A 13,012-nucleotide genomic window follows, 5' to 3' on the forward strand; every position below is an offset into this window, starting at 1 on the left:
TCTATCTATCTATCTATCTATCTATCTATCTATCTATCTATCTATCTATCTATCGTTGGGGTTTGGTCTGGTGCCATGCATTCAAATGCTAAATAACTGGCCCCTAAGATCTGATTGCAGCCCAAACAAGCACATTCTCACATATACCAAGTGATATTGTGTAAACTTTGCTCACCGATATTCTTTAGTTAAATAAAGCTGCTGACAGCCTGTAGGTGGGCAGAAAAGAAACAGGCAGAGCTTAGGTTCCTGGGCTTGGGGTCTCAGAGAGAGACTATGAGGCCAGGAGAAGCAGGAAAGGAAGCAGAAGATACAGCAGGAGGAGAAGCCAGGAGAGAAGGAGGTCTCCATGGGACAGGATGGACCATGAGCACGTGGCCGTAAGGGCTGGCCCGATGGAACAGAAGCAGCCAGGGCAGGAACAATTATAGCGAGTAACCTGGGGTGTATAGCTGAGAAGTAACAAAATAGCTTAGAGGGTTGATATTTGCCCAGTTACTGTGCTTTAAAGCTTTTATTAATCTAAAAGGTCTCTGTCTTGATTATCTGGGGAACTACTTGGGGTAGAAAAACCCTCTAGAGTCTAATATCCCTTCTACAACTCTCTCTCTTCTCTCAGGTACTTGTCAGAGCCACACCATTCTTCCTTCTCATCCAGTTAAGAAACTGTTTCCTGGTGAGCCATACAGCTCAGAGAAGTAGCTGCAGTGGCTAGAGTGGACAGACACAGACCTGGCAGGAGTTAGAGAAGACGTTTCTCCAAATACCAGGATTGTGTCAGTGCTTACCTGGCCACTTGCTCACCCATCATCTTATCTCCCTCCTTCAATCTTTTTGCTGCAAACCTGAAAAAAAAAAAAAAATTCCATTCTTAGTGTGCAAGAACGCCTGGGAGAAAACATCTTGAGCATCAAGGCAAACAAATGGCAAAAGTCTGGGACACTGTGTGCAGAAACACTACCCAGTGTGCCAGGGCAGAACAACCATGGGAAAGAGTGTGAGCTGTTCCTGCTCCGGATCCCAGAATACGCATTCTATCAACAAATGTGAGAATCTTACCACTGTTGGAGGTGAATGTCTGTCAATGATATTCAAAATACAGCGCAGGCTCTGCTGATATTTGTCACCCTAACCCTAACCAACCCCAAAGGATGGCAATTACCATTTTGTTTTGTTTAATCGAGTCTCCTATGACTGGTCTTAACTTGTGGTCTTCCTGCCTCAGCTTCTCAAGGTATGAGCTACTATGCCCATTTGCTAGTTAACATCATTAAATGGTAATTTTTGAATCAAGAGTTGAATCTTTGCCAATCAGCCATGAGGGAAAAATACTCTGTGATGGCTGCATTACTCACTTAGGTTAAAACCCTGCTGAAGCACCATTGAAGGGTATTTATTCCTTCTTTGCCATCATGTGTTTTCTGAATGTAAGTCCAAGACAACTATGAACCACATTTTTAATAACATTGGTGAACAGAAGGCAAAAAATGATGACTTTAGTCCTAGCGACTTCTGCTCAACTCTTGCCAGTACTTCCTCTTCCTCCCTGCCCCTGCCCTCTGCACTCATCAGTTCTGGAAGCCACTCCACTGAGCATCGAAAGGCAAGCTGTGCAGAGCGGACCTTTGCCTACAGCAGATAAACACCCATGAAGCTCATCACTGGCACATACAGGGAGGAACAGGGGGAAAGCCTGGTATTTCAGTCAGGAGCTGTCTTAAAAGATGAGCTGCTGTGCTTCAAAATATGGACCAACATACAACGTAAGAAGCCGAGGAGAGAAACAGTACCTCATGTAAGGATCCACAGAGAGGAAGAGGGCTTCAAGCAGGACCTCTACAAAATAAAGCATTCCAGAGCAGTTAGAGACTGGAGACCTGATGGCTACGACGCTCTGGCATTCTGAATAAACAAGCCTGGTTCTTCTGCGAGGGGCAGAAGGTGCTATTGATTTTACAGTGTTGTGGGTTGATCCCAGAGCCATGTGCATGTAAGAGAAACTCTCTCACCATAAGCTTCGCCTACAGCTTCCCACCTTCCTCCTAATGAAGATGACAAGGGCTTTCTTTCGCATTTGGCCCAGCCCAGTTGATCATGATGACCACTGGCTACCTGTATTATTGTAGATGATCAGTTTGTTTGATGTTTTCAACTACTGTTCCGTCCTACTTAAGGTCAAGTTAAGTAACTCATCCAAAGCCACATGTGTGAGCGAGCGCCATGCTCCAGTGTGCATGTAGTGTCTCGCTTTCTCCCGCTGTGGTAAAGCCCGGGACCAGAGGCAATTGGGGAAGGAGACGGTGTATTTCACCTCACATGCCGCCAGCCGTGAAACCTCCAGAAGGAGCCTGGAGGCAGGAGGTGAAGCAGAGCTTCTGCACACTGGCTTGTCCAGTCTACTTTCTTATACACCACCACCTGACCCCCCCCAGGGTGGCCCCACCCACTGTGAGCTGAGCCTATATAAATCAGTCAAGAAAAGGTCTATAGACACGCCTACAAGCAATCTGATGGATCCATTTTTCTCAGTTGAGGTTCCTCTTCCCAGATAACCCTAACTTGTGTCAACTTGACCAAAAACTACCCAGGGCACATCCTATTTTATTACCTACCTCATCAATACAAAAGAAGATGTACTTTGTTAAAGTGACCTCAGCTTATATTTCTGAAACCTTGAAATTTTTGTTTTGTTTTGTTTTTTGAGACAGCATTTTCTATGTAGCCTTGGCTGTCCTAGACTCACTTTATAGACCAGGCTGGCCTTGAACTCATAGAGATCCATCTGCATCTGCCTCCTTAAGTGCTAGGATTACAAGGATGCGCCACCACGCCCAGCAGGAGTTTTGAATCCAAGATTTGGCCACTGCATCCTAAACTCAGACACTGTCATGGTCAGTGACAGCACTCTGTTCTCAAAAGCTTACTCACTGCAACACCCCAGAGACACCGCTCAGCCTGGGCTCTGGGCACAATTGCTGAGCAATGCCCATCTCACTGTCATCATGAGGCATTCCTCTTCTGTCAAAGCCATGAGGTATCCTTATCAGGCACCCAGGCATGAGCCTCAAAAAAGCTTCCTTCATGGAGATGGGGACCCACAATGACATTAAAGCTTCAAAGAAAAAAAAAAACCCTAAAAAGGTTTATGTTGCAAAACGCACACAGATAACTCCTACCACTGTGTGCTGGCCTCCTGGCTACCCTTCCAATCAAGAAATCTTCTGTGGTTACCTAAAACCATCAGTAAGAGGAAAAGGAAGAACAGACAGCAGCAAAGAAGAAAAAGAGGAAGAAAAGGAGGAGGAAGGAAGGAAGGAAGGAAGGAAGGAAGGAAGGAAAGAAGGAAGGAAAGAAGGAAGGAAAGAAGGAAGGAGAAGTTTTTGAGGTTTTGGGTTTATGTTTTGTTTTGTCTTGATTTGATTTATTTTGTTTTGTTTTGGGTATTTTTGAGACAAGGCTTCTCTGTGTAGCCTTGGCTATCCTGGACTCACTTTGTAGATCAGACTGGCCTCAGACTCACAGAGATCTGCCTGCCTCTGCCTCTCTAAGTGCTGCAATTATAGGCGTGACCCACCGTGTCCAGCTTGACCCATGGACTTTTAAGAAAAGCAACTTATGTAATATAGAAGCTTGAAGGTTCTTGAACACTGGAGCTTGCCAACCTCCAGCTGTTTAGATCCTCTACAAGGAAAGCACCCAATCTGCTGGGTCAGGAAGGCCTCACGGGGGAACTGCAGCCTGACCCCAACAGGAAGCCTGCTGTCATTAGACAGACGAATGAAATCACTGAGCCTGGATGACTCCTGCAAAGAACCATCAGCCTTTAGTAGCCAAACTTTGGGACTCTCGGTTAGACAGCTGGTGCTGGCTGACAGCCCCTGCCACACTCACTCACCTCCATTTTTTAAGGGTGGGAGCTCAGTGGTCTTCAACTCGAAGTTACTGTCAGTAGGGAAGCCTTCAAAGTGCTTCTTCAGGGTCCAGCTCTTGGCCTGCACCATCCTGATGTACCTAAAAGACGGTTGGGAAACCTGTAGTCAGTGACCATCTGACTACAACATAGCACCGGGGCCAGAAAACACAGCCCTGTTATCATCGATCATATTATAGTTTTATCATATCCATCTAGAGCTTCCTGGTATTATGCTAAGCATGTCTGATCTTATTTTGTTCCCACAACTTTCCTATTAAGTGTCATTGTATTCACTTCAGGTGTGTGGACCTAGAAAAAGGCTAAAACAAACTCTCAAGGCAAAGAAAATGTATACTGACAAATTCTGTCCCAGCCATGCTGGAGTTTCTCTAGGACATTAAACAACTAATGGGCTTACAAAGTCCTGTTGTTTCGCCTCTCTCCTGTAGTAAATCTTCATGAAAAGCCTCAAACACAGGGAACCAAAGCCTACCCCTTTTTTTTCCTACAGAAGCATGGCCTCATTGCCAGTGGGGGGCGCCGATGCTCCACCTCATCTCTGGTTTTCAGTTCAACAGGGAAATCAACTAACCATTTGGTTTAAACTTTTCTCCAGGAAAAACCTATAGATATGGTTGAGCAAATGTCCTTGTTGCGTACTTGAGCATCTTTTGGATATATGCCTAGGAGTGGTATAGCTGGATATTGAGGAAGTGCTATTCCTAATTGTCTGAGAAAGCGCCAGATTGATTTCCAGAGTGGTTGTTCAAGTTTACATTCCCACCAGCAATAGAGGAGGGTTCCCCTTTTTCCACATCCTCTCCAGCATGTACTGTCACTTGAGTTTTTCATCTTAGCCATTCTGATTCATGAAGGTGAAATCTCAGGGTTGTTTTGATTTGCATTTCCTTGATGACTAAGGACATTGCGCATTTTTTTAAGTGTTTCTCTGCCATTCTATATTCCTCTATTGAGAATTCTGTTTAGTTCTGTACCCCATTTTTTAATTGGATTACTTGATTTGTTGCTGTTTAACTTCCGAAGGGGGAGACAGAAAGACCTGGAGGGGACATGAGCTCTAAAAGGAGAGCAACAGAACCAAAATATCTGGGCACAGGGGTCTTTTCTGAGACTGATACTCTAACCAAGGATCTTGAATGGAGTTAACCTAGAACCCCTGCACAGATGTAGCCCATGGCAGCTCAGTATCCAAGTGGGTTCCCTAGTAAGGGGAGCAGGGGCTGTCTCTGACAGGAACTCAGTGGCTGGCTCTTTGATCACTTCCCCTTGAGTAGGGAGCAGCCTTACCAAGCCACAGAGGAAGACAATGCAGCCAGTCCTGATGAGACCTGATAGGCTAGGGTCAGAGGGAAGGGGAAGGACCTCCCCTATCAGTGGACTTGGAGAGGGGCATGGAAGGAGATGAAGGAGGGAGGGTGGAATTGGGAGGAAATATGGGAGGAGCCTACAGTTGAGATACAAAGAGTATAAACTGTAAATAATATAAAAATTAAAAAAAAAAAACAGCAACAGACAAAGCTGCTATGCTTTAAGGAGTTTTGTGCACAGAGCTACCCATTGTAAGCTTACCCATCAGATAAGCACTCAAGGCTGACCAGTTAGTTAGCTTCACTATGTCCCTCTCACCCTTGGAGACACCCTGGCTGGAGGGCGGTGAGATGGCCAATCCAAAGCCCAGCTCTTCCTGTTTATTTCTCACTGTTTGCCAGAGAGGTTCGGGAAACTCAGGCTTTCATCCCATCCTCTCATGAACAATCGGTGGGTGCTGATAATCGAAATCGGAACAAACCCTCTTAACTGCTGTCATCTCTCCAGCCTCAACCGCACCCCAAAAAAGTAAGATTTTTGTTTTGTTTTGTTGTTTTTTGAGCCAGGGTTTCTCTGTGTAACAGTCCTGGCTGTCCTAGAACTCCTTTTGTAGACTGGACTCAAACTCAGAGAAATCCGCCTGCCTCTGCGTTCCAAGTTCTGGGATTAAAGGCGTGCGCCACCATGCAGGGATAAAAAGTAGGGTTTTTAAACTGAAAAACAAAAACCAAAACAACCGAAACTTACCTTGGTAGCGCACAGTGTATGCAATGTAGCGAGCCTAACACACTCATCACCTTCTTGAACTTCCACTTTTATGATGAGACCTTTGAAATCTGCTTGTTTTGAATTAGTATGTTGACAAGAGTCACACTCCTGTCTGACTCAACCCGTTTACCAAGACTTCTAACCCTTCTCAGCTTCTGGAAACTATCATTTTACCCTGTATTTCTGAGTTCGATTTGTTGTTTGTTTTTCTGATTACAGAGCATTACTGTGTAGCCGAGGCTGGCCTTAAATTCACTAGGAGCAGAGGTTGTCTTCGACCCCTCTATCCTCTTCCTTGCACAGGCTGGGTTAACAGGCAGGGGAAAATAGTTTATCATTATTTTGTGTGTGCATGATCAGGTGTGTGGGTGAGGGCGCATGCGTGTCACTGAGGGTTGGTAGAAGTCGGAAGACCATCGGGAGTGGGTGGTTCGCGCCTTCCACCCGTGGGTTTTGGGGATCGAACTCACATTGTAGGTCTTGCCTGGCAACACCTTCACCCGCAGAGCCATCTTCACAGGCGGGTTTCCATTTTGTTTTGTTTTAAGACCCTACGTTTCCGTCGCTCTTTTCAAAACGGCAGAGGAGGACCCCTAGGAACGGGTCTCGGTGCAGAGCCTGGCTGCCTGTCCCGGCCAGCATGCTGGGCTAGCTCTTTTTTTTTTTTTTTTTTTTTAACTTGCATGAGCAAATCCCCACTCCTTCTCTCTTCTCTTCCGCCTCCATTTAGCAACCCTGCAGACTCTAGCCAGCCCTTCCCGGGTGCTGGCAGTTCCGCTGCACGCGGTTCCCGAATCTCTCCAAGAACGTGCGGGGACTGCAAGGCGATCCTGGACTCCCTAACTGCTAAGAGCCCCGGGGCCCCTGAGCACCGGCGGGGTGGGGTACCTCCAGCGCTCGCTTGCTCAACCCGGCTCTAGAAGCTCGGCGGGGGGGAAGAAGGGGTTGGGGGAAGGAAGAGCAAAAGGAGAGGGATCCGGAATAACAGTGTGGCTACTTACAGAAGCTCCCCAATACTTCCTCCCCGGAGGCCGCTCGGAGTGCTTGGAGGGACCAAGTCTTGGCCTTTATTGGGCAGTCGCAAAGGGCGGGGCTTCTCCAGGGAGGGGCAGCTTCTGGGAGCTTTGGAGTTTTTGCAGCAGAGGGTCAAGGCGCAGTAGGGACATTTAGAAGTGTCTTCACAACTCCGAAGTCACATTGCTCAATGAATATAGTTTACACCGAAAGGTAAAGATTGGGAGGAAATGCAAACTGGTTTCCTTTCTCGTAAAGACTCCCGCCTGTAAATGAGAATTTAAGAAGCCTTCCTGAGGAAGGTGGTGGAGGCTCAGGCTGAGGGGAGTGCTCAGACGGCTCTTCACAACGCCAAGTCACAGCGTTCTTTAAACAGTCTGGTTTGAGATGGCCTTAGAAAAGCACCCGCTGTCTCCACAGTTTTGACATTTTATGCTGAATTCCTGCTCTCTGGTGGGGAGCCTACCCAGATTTTTGAGTGACCAGCCTCTTTCCCTTCTCCAGTCCTTCTCATTGTCCATCTTTGTGTCTCACATTCGTACAAGCATGTGATACAATGAGTGCTGGATCTCAGTAAGTCATATTCATTGATGAATTACCAAGCCCTAGGCCTTGTGATAGAAATAAAGTGTAGAAAGATGATTTAACTTTTTACTCGCTATTACCTCTTCCTTGAGCACAGTTGTTACTGTTGCTGTTTGCTTTTTCACTCCTTTTCTGTGACGATTCAAAAATACTCATAAAGGACTTCCTTGTTTTTAACCAAATTGGAGTCCTATTTCTTTCTTATTTGCTTATTTGGTTGAGTCCCAGACCTCACATAGTCCAGTATACACTCTGCTACTGAGATGTGGTTTTTCAAGACAGGGTTTCCCTGTGTAGCCTTGGCTGTCCTGGACTCGTTCTGACAAGGCTGGCCTTGAACTCACAGCAATCTGCCTGCCTCAGGGTCTTTCTAAAGACGATATTTTGTTCCATTTTCCCCTGATTTAATGTTACAGTTGTCTTCCAATGCAGATAGAGCTTATTATTTGTGAGTATTCCATACAGAGGTGTGCAGCCATTAGCTCCTCAGTGCTGGGGGAGGTGTGTAGCCATGAGCTCCTCAGTGCTGGGGTTGCTTCTACTGCTCTTCTGCATCCTGTCCATCTACAATGCTATAATATATGTTTGTATGAAGAACTGCATTATTTTTCATTAATTAATAATTTACTTTACATACCGGTAGGAAGTTCTCACCCTCCTCTCTTCACAGTCTCTCCTTCTCCTTCTCCCCTCTCTTTTCCTCCCCTTATTTTCCCTCCCTTCCTTCTCAGAGAAGGGGAGAGGTCCCATGGGTATCAACCGCCTTGCCATACCAAGTAGGACTGGGCTCATCTTCTTCTGTTGAGGCTAGAAGAGGCAGCCCAACTAGGCAACAGAGTCAGAGACAGCCCGTGCTTCTGCTGTTAGAGGACCCACATGAGAACCAATCTGTTTATCTATTGCATATGTGGAGGGGAGGGGCTAAACCATCCCTTGGGAGCTCTCTGGTTGGTGGTTCAGTCTCTGTGAGCCCCAATGGGTCCAGGTTAGTTGATTTTGAAGGTCTTCTTGTGGTGTCCTTGACCTCTCTAGCTCTTTCAATCCTCCCTCCCCTCCTCCATAAGATTCCCCGAGCTCTGTCTAATGTTTAGCTGTGGATTTCTGCATCTGTTTTCATCAGCTGCTGCATGAAGCCACTCAGGTGACTGTTAGAACTATGTTATTCTAATGCTTTTATCTCCACAGAGGAGTTTCAAAATGTGACACTGATTTTTGTTTTATGTATATGAGTGCTTTACCTATATGAACGTGTGTGTAATACATGTGCACCTGGTGCCTACAAGAGGTGAGAAGAAGGTGTTGATCCCCTGAGGTTGGAGTAAAGGAGAGCAGTAAGCTACCACATGGTTGCTGGGAACTAAACCAGGTTCTCTGGAAGAGCAGCCACTGCTCAAAACCACTGAGCCAGCTCTCAAGCACCTTAAGAATATGTTTTTGAACTAGGCCATGGTGGCACATGCCTTTAATTCCAACTCTTGGGAGGCAGAGGCAGGCAGATCTCTGAGTTAGAGGTCGCCTGTTTTACAGAACAAGTTCCAGGACAGCCAGGACTACACAGAGAAACCCTGTTTCAAAAACCACCCAATAATAGTTACCAATATATTAGCTGGATAAAGTGGCGTTGTACTCAACCAGTTTGACCTAAGAAATAACAATTTCACAGGTTAACCCCAGGAGGTTACCACACTGCTCTCCAAAAACTACTTTGGCAATTTGGATTTCTTTCTGGCCTGTCTGAGAGTTCCTGTCGACTAACGCACACATCAGGATCAATGGTGTTGTTTTGCCTTTTGTAACCCAAACAGTGAAACCAGCTTATGTCTTGGGTCATTCAACCAACTATTATGTTTTGGGGCATAGAAGTCCTCTCTTCTCCCTGCCAGGCTTTCAGTTACCAAAGTTCAAAGTGAAGGACTCAGAATCCCACAGTACGCAAATCCCGGTTTCTTATGGAGGGCAGCAAGAAGGAGCCCTATGGTCCACTGTGAGTGTTTGTCAGCTTTCCAGCAAACACTCAGTTGACCTCAGAACTTTTCAGAAGTAAGAATCTGGGTGTCATGGAATGTAGCAGCTTGCCAGGGCTGCCTAAAATACAATAAAATACATAGACTGGATGGTTAACAATAAAAATTTAGCTTCACAAAACTGAATGTTTGTGGATTGGCCAGAAGCTGGGAGGATGGCCAGGTGTAGCGGTAGTGGCACAGGACTTTAATCCCAGCACTCTGGAGGCAGAGGCAGGCAGATTCCTGTGAGTTTGAGGCCAGCCTGACCTACATATTGAGTTCCAAGCCAGTCAAGGCTATAGAGAGAAAAATAAACAAAAAAATAAAACGCCAACCACAGTGGTGCATTTTTGTTATTCTAGCAATGAGGAGACAGACAGGGAGATCCCAGGGGCCCACTGGCCAGCCAGTCTAGCTGACCCACAAGCTCCAGGCCCATGAAGAGACTGTTAAACAGCAGAATAGATGGTTCCTGAGGAATGGTGTCTGAGGTTGGAAGTGAATCATACATGCACACACATGAACCAGTCAGCATAAAAAGCTATAAGACATGCAAACATGAGGGAAAAAAATGTATTTTAAATAGAGACATCTAAGATTAATGCAAACAGGTTTTTCCTCTCTAGAAACTTGCCTTTCTGGATGGCTAATGCCCTCCCTCTCCTATGTCTTCACACAGCCTTGTCTCCCTGCTTGCAGATACCTGCTGTGTTCTCGTGAAGACACTAGTCACAATGGATTTGAGTCCTACTGGCACATGCGTTTAAATTAAGCCCCTCCCTTTGAAGGGCCCATGTCAGACCGAGTCAGAACTGGAACCTCACCTAATTTCTTCACACAGGGTTTTCAGCTCATTCAAAGGAAGTCATTTAACTTCCTTGTTTGATGATCCTCTCTCGGAGTATGTTTATAGTGTGAGGTAGGATGGGATGGGACTTCAGCATATGAATGGGGCAGAACTCAGTCCTTATTAGGGAGTTTGCATAAAATGTGGATTTTAGATTGTGGGATATAACCTAGCAATCGAAAGGTGTTCTGGGCTTGATGTTTATAGATCTCAAAGATGCAGCGATGTGGTAGGAGAGTTAGATACAGAATGAGGCATGGAATTCAAAGTCATCCCTGTGCATTAAACAGTGTCATTCATTGTTCACAGTACATAAGAACAGGTGGGGCTTGGATGTTGCTCTTTCGGTAAATGTGGCACATGCCTGAGGCCTGGGGGTCATGCACAGCACCATATAACTGGGTGTGGTAACACATGCTCTCAATTCCAGCACTAGGGACGTGGAGGCAGGAGGATCAGGAGTTTAAGGACATCATCTCCCAGGCAAGAGTTTGAGGCCAGCCTGGTCTACATGAGACTCTGTCCAAAAGAAAGAAAGAGAGAGAGAGAGAGAGGAAGAGAGAGGGGGGAAAGGAAGGTTGAAAGAAACAAAAGAGAAAAAAGGAAGATGAGAAGAAAGAAAAAAGCACAAGAAAACAACTTCACACATGGTAAACATATATTAGTCACTTTTACAACAAGAGTAGGAAACAGGAATTTTTCAACTCACATAAATTGAGAGAAAAAGGAAAGAGAAATGAGCAAAGCATTGCCACGATAATGTGCTGCAAGTGCCAACGGGTATGAAAAACTCCACCCTGTGGCCCCCAGGTCCGCGGTCACACATGCTCAGTTTAGAAACCACAGCACACCCCACTCATCTTCTGAACGGAGAGCAGGGAACGATTCCCAAGGACACAATCAGCCTGTTCCCTGGTTTCTCTGAGAGTTGGCCCGGGGGCTGACATCTGATTACAACATGCCTTTCCCATTTAGGGAAGGGACAGTTAAGGCTCCCTCTATCTTTTGCCAAAAATATATTGCAAAAACAACTGAAGCTATGAGTAATGACAGGGCCTGACATAAGGGCTTCACAGGCATTCATTTAGGCGAAGTCCAATGACAGACCATGTGAATTGCCCTTCTGGATCGCTTCTCTCTTCCTTTATAGAGTAAATGTATGCCCTACTCTGGTTAGTGTGGCAAAGTACCCAGGCAAATGACTCTTTCTCACTCCATTTGTAGCTGGGGTTGTGTTCCAGTCCTAGACAGAAGTCTAATGGGGAGGGTTCAGAGCTTTTAGGAAAACCTCTGTTTACTGATAAAATAAAAAGAAACACAGTCATTAGGCATGAACCTTTCTCTTTGTCCTTCCTGCCTGAAGTGTGGAGGAGGTGAGCTGGTTAGTATTCCAACAGCCTTCTGTGATTGCATACAAGGAAGCCACTTGCTCAGTTCATGGGGCTGTAGAGATGATTCAGCAGCTAAGCTCATGTATTGCTTTTCCAGAGGACCAGAGTCTGTTTCCCAGTATCCATGTCGGGCGGCTCACAGCTACTTGTAATCCGGCTCCAGAGGACCCAGTACACTCTTCTAGCCTCCTTGGGCACTTGATATTTGTGCATAAGCACAAGTACACACACACCACACAGTTAAACCTTTAAAAATCAAATTGTGAGGCTATTCTCAAAGTGGCAGGAAAAGCTTAGTGCATGAGGATTATCACACCTGGAGAGCCAATGTCTCATTGCCTCTTGCACTGTATGAGAATATGAGAAGCAGAGGGTGTCACTTCAGCTGTGAATCTTGGGCTAGAGTAGCCGTTGATGTCCAGCATTTCTGGTCCTCATTACTGTTATCTTCCCCAGAGCCTCAGGAAAGCAAGAGGCAAAGCAGCGTAGGCCAGACACCATGCAGCTACTCAGTTGCCGTGCCTGGAAACCTCCTCAGTCTCTTCTGGACTTGACACTTTTCCCTATGTATTCTACCTCCCTGTTACCTATAGTGGTAACGTAGACTCGTCTTACAGGAAAGAACAAACTTGAGGTAGGTCACACAGGAATTTCTGGAGGTCACTGTGAGCAACGCTATTTCTCTCATGAGACTATGCTACATGTTGGAAGACTATCTCTACTGGTTTTCCCTTCCAAGTTCCTCTTCCACCGTCCTATCTCTTGCCTAGAATTGATATAATTCTGCAGCAGGGGCTGCCCTACCCCCAAAGGTTTTTCCGGGTTTTCTGGAAAAGCAATACAGGAGATTAACTGCCGAGTCATCTCTCCAGCCCTATGAATAGATTATATATGGCTTCACAGCATCTCACCAGACTAGTGAAATATGGAGGTTGAAATGAAGAAAGAGGTATACACTTGTCAAGTTTCTAAATACATTGCCCACAGAAACACACTCACAAGGAATTCCTGCCACATCAATAATGATTTTTTCCATGTGTGCTCTACACATTGTATTATCTGGGTTACTTGATGAGAAGCATTCTTTTTTTTACTTATGCTGTTGTAATATTTCAAGTTACTTGTTCCCTCGGGTCACTAGGTCAGAGTGCACTGACAC

General features: G+C 45.8%; 1 protein-coding gene across 1 annotated transcript in view; it reads right to left on the reverse strand.

The window, feature by feature from the left end:
* The window catches only part of Ptgr1 (prostaglandin reductase 1), a 19,817-nt gene extending 12,731 nt beyond the window's left edge, over positions 1–7,086 (reverse strand). Inside the window, exons 1-4 of the mRNA XM_055611595.1 lie at positions 7,012–7,086; positions 3,896–4,011; positions 1,791–1,836; positions 789–845 (exon numbers count right to left, since the gene is read on the reverse strand). Coding sequence (XP_055467570.1) covers positions 789–845; positions 1,791–1,836; positions 3,896–4,001 — 209 coding nt within the window. The 5' untranslated portion in view covers positions 4,002–4,011; positions 7,012–7,086. The remainder of the gene's footprint in view (positions 1–788; positions 846–1,790; positions 1,837–3,895; positions 4,012–7,011) is intronic.
* Between the last annotated feature and the right edge of the window lie 5,926 nt (positions 7,087–13,012).

The sequence above is a fragment of the Psammomys obesus genome, unplaced genomic scaffold (genome assembly GCF_907164565.1).
Source record: "Psammomys obesus unplaced genomic scaffold, mPsaObe1.curated_primary_1811, whole genome shotgun sequence".
Lineage (NCBI taxonomy): Eukaryota > Metazoa > Chordata > Mammalia > Rodentia > Muridae > Psammomys > Psammomys obesus.